At 38.1% G+C, this 13,338-nt stretch overlaps 2 protein-coding genes and 1 non-coding gene across 3 annotated transcripts; 1 reads left to right on the top strand and 2 right to left on the bottom strand.

Moving 5' to 3' along the window:
* Window positions 1–2,525: 2,525 nt before the first annotated feature.
* On the bottom strand, window positions 2,526–2,599 carry TRNAV-AAC. The gene has a single exon. It is a non-coding gene; the product is annotated as a tRNA-Val (tRNA).
* A 4,658-nt stretch (window positions 2,600–7,257) lies between these two features.
* On the top strand, window positions 7,258–8,372 carry LOC111476721 (pathogen-related protein-like). The gene is made up of 3 exons (XM_023120510.1): window positions 7,258–7,456; window positions 7,536–7,970; window positions 8,049–8,372. The coding sequence occupies exons 1-3, from the start codon at window positions 7,319–7,321 to the stop codon at window positions 8,199–8,201; spliced, it is 726 nt and encodes a 241-aa protein (XP_022976278.1). The 5' UTR covers window positions 7,258–7,318; the 3' UTR covers window positions 8,202–8,372.
* Window positions 8,373–9,450: 1,078 nt separating this feature from the next.
* On the bottom strand, window positions 9,451–12,480 carry LOC111476720 (uncharacterized protein C57A10.07-like). The gene is made up of 3 exons (XM_023120508.1): window positions 11,633–12,480; window positions 11,415–11,539; window positions 9,451–9,952 (listed from the first exon to the last, which is right to left on the bottom strand). Exons 1-3 carry the CDS (start codon window positions 12,228–12,230, stop codon window positions 9,632–9,634), a joined length of 1,044 nt encoding a protein of 347 aa, XP_022976276.1. The 5' UTR covers window positions 12,231–12,480; the 3' UTR covers window positions 9,451–9,631.
* Between the last annotated feature and the right edge of the window lie 858 nt (window positions 12,481–13,338).

Below are 13,338 nucleotides of genomic sequence, written 5' to 3'. Positions count from 1 at the left end.
GTAAAGGACATGATACCAGTTCAAATGAAATTGTCTTAGGGATGGAAAGATCAACGTTCGCCTCTATGATTTGTCTGCAAATACATGATTATCAATTTGGAACTGTTCTTGTATACTCATGATGTTCTTCTCTTTAATTTGTGGATCGAGGCTTCAACTTTCAGTATACTAATACATTTGAAAGCATGATTAGTTCTAGTGACCAAGTCATCTAATCTTAAGAGTGGTGTGTGGGGAGAGAATTTTAGAATTATACTATGAATAAATACGGTCGATAGAGAAGGTAGCAATATATGCTTAATTGGTCAGATAAGTGCCATGATGTTATTGAGGATGGTGCAACACACAAAGAAGATAAATGGTAGTTTGTTCTACTTTCCAACTAATGTGGGATTACAATCAATGGGTTATCACACCCTTATAATCACATCACAATCACAATCTATTATAAATGATAGTTTGTTCTCCTCCCTAACCAATGTAGGACATTACAATCCCATCCCCTTTGGGATCCGGTGGTTTATTCAAATGGTAGTTTGTTCTCCTCTCCAACCAATGTGGGACATCACAATGGTCGTTTGTTTTTATCCCCAACTAATGTGGGACATACTTTATTCAAATGGTGGTTTGTTCTCCTCCCCAACTAATGTGGGATATCACAATCCACTTTATTCAAATGGTGGTTTGTTCTCCTCCTTAACTAGTGGGACATCACAATCCACTTTATTCAAATGGTGGTTTGTTCTCTTCCTTAATTAATGTGGGACATCACAATTCACCCCCTTTGGGTTTTATTCAAATGAGTTTTTCTTCCCAACCAATGTGAGACATCACATTCAACCCCCCTTGGGCCCGTGGTTTATTATGGTGGACATCATAATCCACCCCCAAAGGTTGTTTATTCTTCTCCTCAACCAATGTGAGACATCACATTCCTCCCCCTTGGGGCCCGGTGGTTTATTATGGTCGTTTGTTCTTCTCCCCAACCAATGTGGGACATCACATTCCACCCCCTTTGGGCCCTGTGGTTTATTCAAATGGTGGTTTGTTCTCCTCTCCAACCAATGTGGCATCACATTCCACCCCTCTTTGGGGACCGGTGGTTTATTCAAATGGTGGTTTGTTCTCCTCCCCAACCAATATGGCATCACATTCCACCCCCCTTTGGGGCTCGGTGGTTTATTCAAATGGTGGTTTGTTCTCCTCCTAACCAATGTGGACATTACAATTCACCCCTCTTTGGAGCCCAATATCCTTGCAGACACTCTTTTCTTCCTACATTTGACGTGGGACTGCCCCCAAATCCACCCCCTTTGGGGCCAGCGTCCTTTTAAAACGCTCTACTACGGGAGGTTTCTACACCCTTATAAATGATGGTTTATTCTCCTCTCTAACCAATGTGGGTTACTTTAAAATCACTTCGAAAATGAATAAATTGTTTAGTTTAGGTCCTTAACCTTCCGTTTTTAACATAATTCTTTAAATATAACTTAAATTAGGGTTCGTATAGATTTCTAAATGATTCATACCACTAAAACTTGAGAAAATTAGTTACTTACCTATTCACTTTTGGGTCCTCAATTCCCTATCCAAATTTCTACACTTTTCATCCTCATGGATCTCTCACTCCACTTTTCATCCTTTTTTGTCTCTATGTCATAACACTACTTCGTTTAACAATATTTTGAGATATTTAATTGAAACATCTAACATTTCTTAGTAAAATTATTTTCATACGTTTAGTATCAAGTAACCTATGCTTTTTACGATACTATAACTTTATAATAGCAATATAAATCTTGTTAAATCTAAATATGTTCTTAATCATCCTTACATCTTGTAGCACTCATATTCCAAGCCATGGAAACATTTTGAGCCTACATCTTAGGCTAGTCTATAGAATCTATAAGCCTAAGCTCTGTTACAAAAAAATTCATTTAAAATATTTCATAAATGATGTCGTGGACTTAAACGTTCATAAAATAATTTCAAATAAAAATAAACATCAATGAAATAGAAGAAACAAAATGAAATAGAAGAAACAAAATAACAATAAGTTCAAGGTCATGGAAAGTTTCATGCAAAGTCGTGTATGCATTTTAAGGTGAAGGTAAGATATCCCCCTACGGACTGACTACAATGTCGAGGAGGCCATGAAACCGAAGCTAGGGTAATTGCATTTATGTTTAAATTGTACCATTCAGAATAGTCCATCAAGAAGGCCATGAAACCGAAACTAGGGTAGTTGCATTTATGTTTAAATTGTACCCTTCAGAATAGTTCATCGAGGAGGCCATGAAACCGAAACTAGGGTAGTTGCATTTATGTTTAAATTGTACCCTTAAGAATAGTCCATCGAGGAGGCCATGAAACCGAAGCTAGGGTAATTGCATTTATGTTTAAATTGTACCCTTAAGAATCATGTTTTAAATGAATTTTTTCATGTATACAGACATGTGAGGCATTTAGTTACAACCTTATTAACACGGAAAAATAAACAAAATAACAAAAGAAATTGTAAAACATGGCGTCGCCCGGACTCGAACCGGAGACCTTCAGTGTGTTAGACTGACGTGATAACCAACTACACCACGACACCATTTGTTGGGCTGGAAGCAAACATACATATTAATTCTTTTATTTCCTAAGAAAAATCCTATAACTTATAACTCAATAATGGAATAAATAATCTCAAATAATAAACTTAGTTTGATTTATGTCGAATTTAATTGAAATTTTATTTATTTATTTATTATTTATTAATAGGATGACTTTTTTCTCAACCAATACTTAGTGTCGTAGTGTAGTTGGTTATCCTAACATACTGAAGGTCTTCGATTCAAGTTTGGGCGATACCAATTTCTTTACTTATTTGTTTTTTTTTTTTTTTTTGTAACAAAACTTTCCATATACAACACATTCATTAAAGATCTAATTTATCCTCGTCCACGATGTGATACATGTATGTGCCAAAGAGTGAGGAACTTATAAAAGTGCAAAGAAAATAGTATGAAGATGAAAAATTTATCCGCTTTTTGAATAGTGAACTCGCAGGGAAGAGAGAGGTAGGAAACTCGTCACACAACTAGGACGTGGGCGTGTTAGGTTGAACTGCTGCCACATGTCACACAGGGAGTGGGATTGAGCGTCTTTCGTTCTGTGATAATACGTGTCTCAGAGGTCTGACCTATTTAATTTGAAATTTGTGCCCACGTTTGACAACTCGAATTGACTCTGTGTGCACGAAAATCTAAGAAATGTTTTGCACGCCTCCAAATTTGAACTCTCTCTCTCTCTCTCGACCTCGAAACAACCCGTTGGCATGCTAAAAGAGCAAGTTTGGACGCGTCCATATTTGCGCGTGGGAGTCCTAGCGAGCATGAGGTGAGTTTTTGACCTATTTGACCTCCCGTTTGACTATCTTTAGTCCTGGTTTCGATACTGACTCTAATTCTACTTGAATCAAGACCTATTAGTGATTTTTTAAGAAATTGGAAGTTTCCAATGAGCAGAAAAGCAAGCTTGAGAGGGCGTACTTCATCTCGATAAGTAACCAGACAGATTTTAGGCAAGCAATACTCGTAGGAATCACTAGGTTTACTAAAGATCTAGAGTGCACCCCGAGGAGCTAGCTCTAAACTTTCTAGAAACGTTAAATGAGATTTGACAAGGTATGCTCGACTCGTCCTAGCTATCTCTACAAGTATTGCTTGCCTAAATTCCATGTGGTTAATTACTAGAATGAAGCGTGCCCTCCCAAGCTGGCTTTTCCACTAGTTGGAAACTTCCAGTTTCTTAAAAACTCACTAGTAGGTCCTAATTTAAGTAGAATTAGGGTCAGTATCGAAGCTGGAACGAAAAATACTCAAACAAGAGGTCAAATGGGTCAAAAACTCACCCATGCTTATTGGAAGGACTTTGTGCAAGTACGAATGCGCCCAAGGGAGGTGACACTTGAGCTTTCGATATGCCACGTGGTGCATGCCAACTGGCTATTTCAAGGTTAAGGGCGTGAGTTCAAATTTGGAAGTGTGCGAGAATTTTCTTAGTTTTTCCTCTGCTGACACATGGCCTTTGCAGATTCGGTTCAAGTCATTGGACATGGACATAGATTTCGGATCAAACAGGTCGGACCTTCCAGGCGCGTATTATAACTAGACGACAGACACACGATCCTCATCGCTTTATAATCCTTCATCCCCTTTTTGCCTCCTATCTCCTCTAGTATGTCCTTAACAGTAGCAACACCTACCAAGCAATAGTTGTACAAGTATTGTCAAGTCAAGCCTATGTCGGATAGCGTAGTGCATCCAGGTGACTAGATACTTTACCCGGTGCAGTAATAGATGTCTTGAGAGGGGGCACGAAACCACGCAAGTAGGCGTAATAGTTGGAAAGCACTCGAGGGTCGGTCACCCCAAACTAGGGTGACTATATGGTCTTGTGAGAGAGTTCGCTAGCTAACCTCTCTTGAATGATGTTCAGGCTAGCAAATATCATACTATCCCACTAGAATAAGATTCATACCACATACTATCCCACTAGAATAAGATTCATACAAAAAATGTTAGAAAACTTGTACAGGCCCCTAAGGATAAGATTCATACTAAAGATATGCTCGAATATTTGAGGCCTCCCCAGATAGCTATAGAGACTAGGCTAAAACTTCATAGAACCTAAAGTAAAGTCCATGGGTACCTACTAGACTAAGCATTATTTTATACTAAGGTTACTTTCGGAGTATTTTTATACTCACTCATTTCCTCTTTCTTTTCCAGATGTTTGTAGGTTGTAGGTGGAGGTGGAGGAGTGTTTGAAAGCTATGCAATCACAGAGGGAGTCGCGTTTTGAACCATTAGTTCATTTTTTTATATTTATTTTGGGTCTTTGTATTCATTTTGTAACTGTATCCTATGCTCGTTTCTCCATTTGTAATAAAATTTGAACAACATCAACTTGTAATTGAATTTTGTTTTGTTTGTGGTGTTGTTTGCTTAATTATTTGACTGTGTTTTTATATTTTAGGATCACGACAGTTTTAATCTTCAAAATGTTCGTGCTAAAACAACACCATAAACGACTATTTATATCCTTGAACATAAACTTTACAGTAACCTATGATTAATTGAAAGATGTAAATTTGGGTCTTTTTGGAAGACCCAAACCCAAGCAAAAAGTTTCATGCATTCCAAGTAGTACCTTGAAACCTTAGATTTAATTATGCTCGTAGTATGCATGAATTTATGATATAAGAAGCATATCATAGAAATTTGAGCATGGAATGAGTTGATTTGATGTATATAAGAGCACGTTAAATGCTACAATTCATGTTTATCGAGTAATTTATCGAATAATGAACTGTTGAGTTGTGATTTGATCGAAATTGAGACCATGCCTTTAGTATGATACAAAGCATGTGATAAGAAGCCTATTATAAATGTTTAGACATAAAAAGAGCTGAGATGATACATGTAGAATGTTATTATGCATGTTTATTAAACACATACCCAGTATCTTCTGAATTGAAATTCATGACTAGTTAACCATGTTTAGATCACTATGTTATGTCTTTGTTCCATTTGTTTATGATGTATGCGGTTATACGGGGACGATTAGGGGTTCACCAACTAACCTCTTGCCATGAACCTGACTCGATTGTCAAGGGTCTAGATAACCATAGAATTGGCTTATGATATTTTATGACTTTTGACTATACTCGGTGGGGAATATTGTGAAGTTTGCCAGTTAACTTCCTGTAGTGAGCCTGTCACGAGCGATAGGGGTCCACAGCTGTACTTTACGAGTTGGTTATGATTATTGTTCATGCATGTGAGTTATGCGATTGAGACAGTAAGGGTTTGCCAATACTAGCTCCTCATTGTAAACCTGACTCAATTGTCAAGGGTCCGGATAACTATAGAACTGACCTATGATGCTTTATGATAGTATAATTTGTACCCTGTGGAGACTATTAGAAAGTTTGCAAGTTAGCTTTCTTTCGGTGAACCTGCCATGAGCAAAAGAGGTTCACAATTACACCTTAGAGTTGATCAAGTTTTAGCATGCATGAACCCTATGGATTAATATCAGGTTGCGCCTCAAGAACTTAGAGATATGATTATGATGACAAGAGACTAGCATAAACGGCTAACTAAGAGACCTAGAGAACTTAAGAATATTTTGAGGGCTGGATGTCCAGATAGGACCGAGAATCAAGAGAAAGTAGAACCTACGAAGAGACTATACGGAGAACGAATCTCCAAAAGAGAATAAAATACCTAACGTATGAATAAGATCAACACAACTTAATATCAAACTGCTTATTGAGTATATTTTACATGCTCAACTCTACTACTTCAATTTTCTTTTCAGAAGCAGCTTGACGTAGCAGTCGACATGGAGGCACACGTAGGCTATTGAATATAGATTGTCATCGCACTTGAATTCGTAGTTCCGTTGTACTTCCTAGAATCACATTTGTTATGATTACTTGTTAGGTTTCATAAAATTGAATTTTGTATTTGATAGATTATTAAAGTTTAATTTTATATAAAAAATTTGTGTTTCATATATATCAAATTAAAAGTTTAAATATTAAGATATTTATTAAATACTTTTTATAATCGAGAGATAAGATACAAAGTTCTATTAGATACAAATTTAAAAATTTAAAGATTAAACTTATACTATGGAATTAAACGGTATATAATTTGGAAGCTGAGTTAATTTCTATATTATGAGATAAAGAAACTTATAAATATACACTTAGGAATCACTTTTTAGAGAACCAATGTTCTAAAATTTAATAAATAAGGGGTATGTGCATGAATCGAGAACACATTCGAATAAGAGCTATCTTGAGGATAGAATGACTAAAAAAGGTTTAAACAACTTTTAGACATGGGTCGTTACAAATGGTATCACAACGATACCTCTCCTAGTAATGTGATCATGTAGTAAAGGATGCATAGAAATGTCGAGGCTATCAGGGATCAAATTCAAATTCCAAATCCTGAGCACGGGCCATCAGGGATCGAATCTAAATTCAAATCTCTAATCTCTTAGTTGAAAATATTTTGTCGATTCTCTCACATGGGCTGCCAAAATTCTTCGAAAGATAGTTCGACCAAACTTCGAAAAGTAATTATCATATGAGACTTTTCAACAAGTCAATATGACGTTGTCAATGACATCAAAACTTATTGGCCATATCAACTTTTCTTCATCGACTCATTTATCACACAAACAAACCAAAACAACACCTCTCATTACCACTACATAATATGCTTCTTCACCAATTGGGTCTAGCACCAAACCAATGGCTTCCCCTGCAGCTAAACAAGATCCTTATCGATGGCTATTGAACGGGGACGTCGAGAAGAACACCACATGGAGATTTGGAGCTCCTCCGAACTACAAAGGCGTTAACAAGCTCTTCGAGGAAGGACGAACTAAGGTAATCCCTCGCTTATACCTTCCGATATCGAGCGGTTTTCTATTGATATCTATTTTAGTGTTGACACTAAATTATCAAGATTTGGCCTCCTGGATCACTGGAGGAAGAGGTCCAAAACTTGGTCAAGAATTGGGAAGTGGAGAATATCAACAAAGTAAAGCAAGAGGACTACAAAATAATGGATCCCAACAAAGTAACTTTCAGTCTAAATGGAAGGAAGCCCATCACTCTGGAGGAGAAAAGAAAGCTAGGGGGAGGGTACAATGCTGCACTTCAAACCTCTCTTCCTGCAGAGTACAGATTATACGACCCGAAACACGAAACAGCAGAGACATCTAATAAGCTTTTCACGACGACTTTTCCACGTGGGTTTGCTCTCGAGATCGTGCAGGTTTACTCGGGGCCACCGTTGATTGTGTATAAGTTTAGGCATTGGGCTTACAAGGAGGGTCCTTCTAAAGGACATGCTCCTACAGGTGAATTGGTTGAGTTGTATGGCATTGGGATCTTTGAGGTAAATATCAAACAGTGATTGATGTTTCATCATAATACTAAACAGTCAAGTGTTCATATTCAATTCTGAATTTTAGAGTTGGATGAGAATAAGAAGATAGTGAAGGTGGAGCAGTTTTATGATCCTGCTCAGTTGCTTGGACCTCTTGTGAAGGGTCCTAAGATGGATGATTCTGCAGAGAAGAAGGGGAAGGAACTCTCGAGTTGCCCGATGCTTGAGAACTTGGGATGATATGGGAAACCCTTTGAATGAACTACTATTGTATCCATGATCTAATGATTTAAACTAAAATAAACCGACACGTTTCAAATCTCCGTCACTGGTTGTATCATCTATTATGCCAAATCAATTAACTTTTGTCTAATAAACACGATACGAAGCTTGCTGCCTATTTATGGCTTATTCAATTGTTATAGTATGAGATCCCACATTGGTTTGGGGGAGAATGAAACACCTTTTATAAGGTGTGGAAACCTCTCCTTGACAGACGTATTTTAAAAACTTTGAGGGGAAGCCCGAAAGAGAAAGCCCAAAGAATATAATATCTGCTAGCGGTGTGCCTAGATCGTTACAAATGATATTAGAGCTAGACACCGGCCGATGTGCCAGTAAAGATGCTATGCCCCGAAGGGGGTGGATTTAGTGAGGGTCCCACATCAATTGAGAAAGGAACGAGTGCGAACGAGGACGTTGGGTCCTGAAGGGGGTGGATTATGAGATCCTACATTGGTTTGGTAAAAGAACAAAACACCCTTTATAAGGGTGTGGAAACCTCTCCCTAGCAGACGGTTTGGTAAAAGAACAAAACACCCTTTATAAGGGTGTGAAAACCTCTCCCTAGCAGACGTGTTTTAAAAACCTTGAGGGGGAAACTCGAAAGGGAAAGCCCAAAGAAGATAATATCTACTAGCGGTGGGCCTAGGCCATTACAAATGGTAATAGACCTAGACACCGACTGATGTACCAGTGAGGAGGCTGAGCCCCGAAGGGGAGTGGATTTGGTGGGTCCCACATCGATTGAAAGGAATGAGTGCCTACGAGGACACTGGGCCTCGAAGGGGGTGGATTATGAGATCCCACATCGGTTGGAAGGGAGAACGAAACACCTTTTATAATGGTGTGGAAACCTTTCTCTAGCAGACGTGTTTTAGAAACCTTGAGCGGAAGCTCGAAAGGGAAAATCCAAAAAGGACAATATCTGCTAGCGGTGGGCCTAAGCCGTTACATATAGATAGTAAAACTATATATGGAAGATGGTCATATAAGTAAACTGAAACCATATATATACCCCTTAGGCAGTGCTTCGAAGATGTACTCTTCTCATTCTCTGTATTTTCTGTGTATACCTAAAGTCATCAATACAAAACCTTTAGCCAATATTCTTCCTTGCATTTTCTCTCTCTGGTTATTTGTGTTCATCTAGATCGAGTGTGCGCTTTATATATTACTTAGACTACATAAAGCTATAAATAGAAAATGATAAAATAGCAAATAAGAATGCATAGTAATAGGGAAGACGTGGAAGGTTCTTACAATGATAGCAGTATATGTAAACACTATATGCTACAAAATGTTGTGTGAAGACATCCATTAGAATAGAATGCTGTGTGTATTGCCAATAAGAATGTTAGATCTAACCTCATGAGTCCGCAGTACAAGACTCACTTAGTCCACGGCAGGGATCCAGGATAAGGACCTGGTCTGCAATATCTGAAAAGGCCAGCAATCTCAGGGCAGCCGTTCGGATAAGGTATCGACCGATGAAAAGGGTCTCTTCCGAGTTTTTTGCGGTAGAGGGAACCTTGGCAACCGAAGGGATCGTCTTGGAACTGAGCTCGTACCAATGCTTCGCCCTTTAGAGCAGCGTCTTTCGAAGTCATTGAAGCTGGTGTGCCAGCATAGAAGAACCTTGATTTTGGAAAGTTAATGGCAGATCTATGGAGATTTGCAAATCTCTTCTCTTTGAAATCGTAGCTTACCACCTGAAAACGAAGCTACTGAACGATTATCCTAACAAATTAACATCAAAAACGAACTAAACAAGAAGCTGATGTAATTATCATTGTTCTTCATTCAGGAAGATCTTGATCATACTGATATAACCCATATACCCCTTACTGGTACTCTCAGAGTATCCACATACATGAAATATCAGAAACTGTCAAAGATAGCTATATAGCAATGTCAATGAAGAAATAACAATATAAACAAGTGATTCGAGGTACTTTAACTCTCCCTCTTGCTATCTCTCTCAAGCTCTAATTCACTCATCAAATGCCTAACTCCCTCCGTAACAACTCTGTAACCGCCCAAGCCCACCACTAGCAGATATTGCCGTCCTTTTTAGGCTTTTCTTTTTGGGTTTCCCTCAAGATTTTTAAAACGAGTCTTCTAGAGCTACGCAGAGAAATCGGTACTCATCCATGATCTAAGGCGCCAGACTCAAGTTCTAGTCTTCTTTGGGCTTTCCCCTTCGGGTTTCCCCTCAAGGTTTTCTTAAAACGTGTTTCCAAGGGAGCGGTTTCTACACTCTTATAAAGAATGCTTCGATCTCCTCCCCAACCGATGTGGGGTCTCACAATCCACCCCCCTTCTAGGTCCAGCATCCTTGCTGGCACTCGTTCCCTTTCCTAATCGATGTGAGACCCCCAATCCACACTCCTTTTGAGGCCTAGCGTCCATGCTGGTACACCGCCTCGCTGACACATCGCCCGGTGTCTAACTCTCATACCATTTGTAACAACCCAAGTTCACCTCTAGCAAATGTTGTCTTCTTTGGGCTTTTCCCTCAAGATTTTTAAAACAAATCTGCTAGGAAGAGGTTTCCACACCCTTATAAAGAATGCTTCGTTCTCCTCCCCAACTGATGTGAGATCTCAAAATCCACCCCCTTTTGGGCCCAGCATCCTCGTTGGCACACGTTCCCTTCTCCAATCGATGTGAGACCCCCAATCCACACCCCTTCGAGGCCCAGCGTCCTTGCTGGCCCACCGCCTCATGTCCACCCCCCTTCGGGGCTTAGCCTTCTCGCTGACACATCGCCTGGTGTCTATCTCTCATACCATTTGTAACAGCCCAAGTTTACCGCTAGCAGATATTGTCCCTTTTAAACTTTCCCTTCCAAGCTTCCCCTCAAGATTTTTAAAATACGTCTACTAAGGAGAGGTTTCCACACCCTTATAAAGAATGCTTCGTTCTCCTCCCCAACCGACGTGAGATCTCACGTTACTACTTCAGGCAATAACACTACATCTTCAATACTTAATCCATCAATTACTCATAATAATGTAGCATTTTCATGAACTATATGTAATCACACAAACAAGTGTCACAAAAAGATGAATAATCCATTCCTCTCTATCTAGACCAACAGCTAGCAACTTCTCCTCATGTCTCAAAGCCTTTGTGTATACATTTCTACATTCTTCAAGTAAAACGACTTACAGTAATGTTTCGAGGATACTCTCCAGTTAGCTCCCGAAACCGACAAATGCTGAACAGAAGATTCTCAAAGCTATCCCTGGCATGCTCCTCTGTGAGTGCTCTTGATCTCACATTCTCTTTATTACCTAAACATTACAACAATTTATAAGATAATCATGTATCACAATCATATTACAATCCACAACAGTATAGTATCTATGATTTAAGAAATGCATTACCAAACCATGATTTTGATTCAGCAACAGCCCAATAACTCTGTGCCTCACTTCGAGGGCCAGCATTTTTTCTAGTCTCTCCACCACTAAACAGCAACAAAGCCGCATCATCCATCGCTGCTATCTCAATCCCCTCTTTAATATGAGAAACAAACGTAGCAGCTTGGCCTGGATGCTTCTGATACGATTCCAAAACCCACGAATCTTCCTTCTCAACTTTCTCACAGCTACTACTTGCATAAACAGAGTGACCAGCAACCATTACAAGATTTCGAAGCTTTGGAAATGGGAATCTCTCAGAATTTAAATTCAATTTCCCGTAATAATTCGTCATCCGATAATGATTTTCATACATCGACAAGATCATGAGAAGTGTTACCCCAATTGATAAACAGATGAACAAAACTATAACAGGATGCAGCTTGTAATAGTAATGGATACGATTTCCAATAGATTTGAACATTCTTACGAAATAGATTGGTGGATTTTTGGGCTTTCGAATTCTTTTTAGGGTTCCTCCTGATTCTAAATCGAAGTCGCCTCCTCTTGGATATGCATTGAAGGACTTGGGATTTGAGGACCCATATGAAATTTTGCGCATGATATGAACAATCCAGGAGATGGGTATCGATTTGGGATTGAATTAAACATACCCAAATGGCAAAAACTGAAGGTTGATTCAATCAAGGAGGGATCCCTTCAGCAATCATTAAAATGAATGGATTTTGAGATGAACGGATGAAGAAATTACGAGATCTACGTATAAGAATGTCTAGAAATCCATATAGAACAAATAAATAAAGAGTTTGAAGCTAAGAACAGGGGAGTCAAACAAAAAAGAAGATCAAAATTCGCACCTGATCCATGAAGTGGGAAAAAAATGGCAAAGATTTTCAGATGAGCGACTACTCACACCACGACACCTCACGGTATGGAAATTTCTATACCCATCTGCCCGTTGGTGTTTATATTATCTTTGATAATTAATTCCTACTTTTAGAATCAAATGGATCAATACTCATTTAAACTTTGTGATTATAATAGTAAGATATCAACACATTCAAAATTCATTTAAGTTTGATATAAGTGTGTCATAGTTGTCTATCAACACTCATTCAATAGGTAATGAATATTCATTCAATGTGTATTTCAAATGTAAACTACTACAATACGTCAATTTTATACATGAAATAAAATTTTGAATATGTAACGATTCAAGTTCACTGATAGCAGATATTGTCCTTTTTGAGTTTTTTATTCAGAGTTTTTTAAAATGTATATTCTAAGTAAAAGTTTCCACGAATATTTGTTCTCCTGGATAGTGAGATCTCATATCAGGTAAAGAGAGGAACTAATCATTCTTTTATAAGATGTGGAAACCTTTCCCTAACAGACACATCTAAAATTTTTGGGGCAATCTTAAGAGGGAAAATGACATAAATGACAATATCGGTTAGAGGTGGGCTTGAACTATTACATAATACATATTAAGTATATCAATTGACTTATATACAAAATATACCGTATATCAAATATAATTGATAAACAAAATATAAAGCATATTAGATGTATGCCTAAATATGACTGATATACGAAATATATATAGTTAGATTAACGTACTAAAAATAAGGTGTATAGATATACCATTGATACATCCACGTCGGAAAATTTAGTATAATAATTACAAAAATAATAATAGCAAACAATTT

The sequence above is a fragment of the Cucurbita maxima genome, unplaced genomic scaffold (assembly GCF_002738345.1).
Source record: "Cucurbita maxima cultivar Rimu unplaced genomic scaffold, Cmax_1.0 Cma_Scf00003, whole genome shotgun sequence".
In the NCBI taxonomy this organism is placed as follows: domain Eukaryota; kingdom Viridiplantae; phylum Streptophyta; class Magnoliopsida; order Cucurbitales; family Cucurbitaceae; genus Cucurbita; species Cucurbita maxima.
The sequence above is the reverse complement of the archived record's forward strand: the minus strand, read 5'-3'. Positions and strand labels throughout refer to the sequence as shown.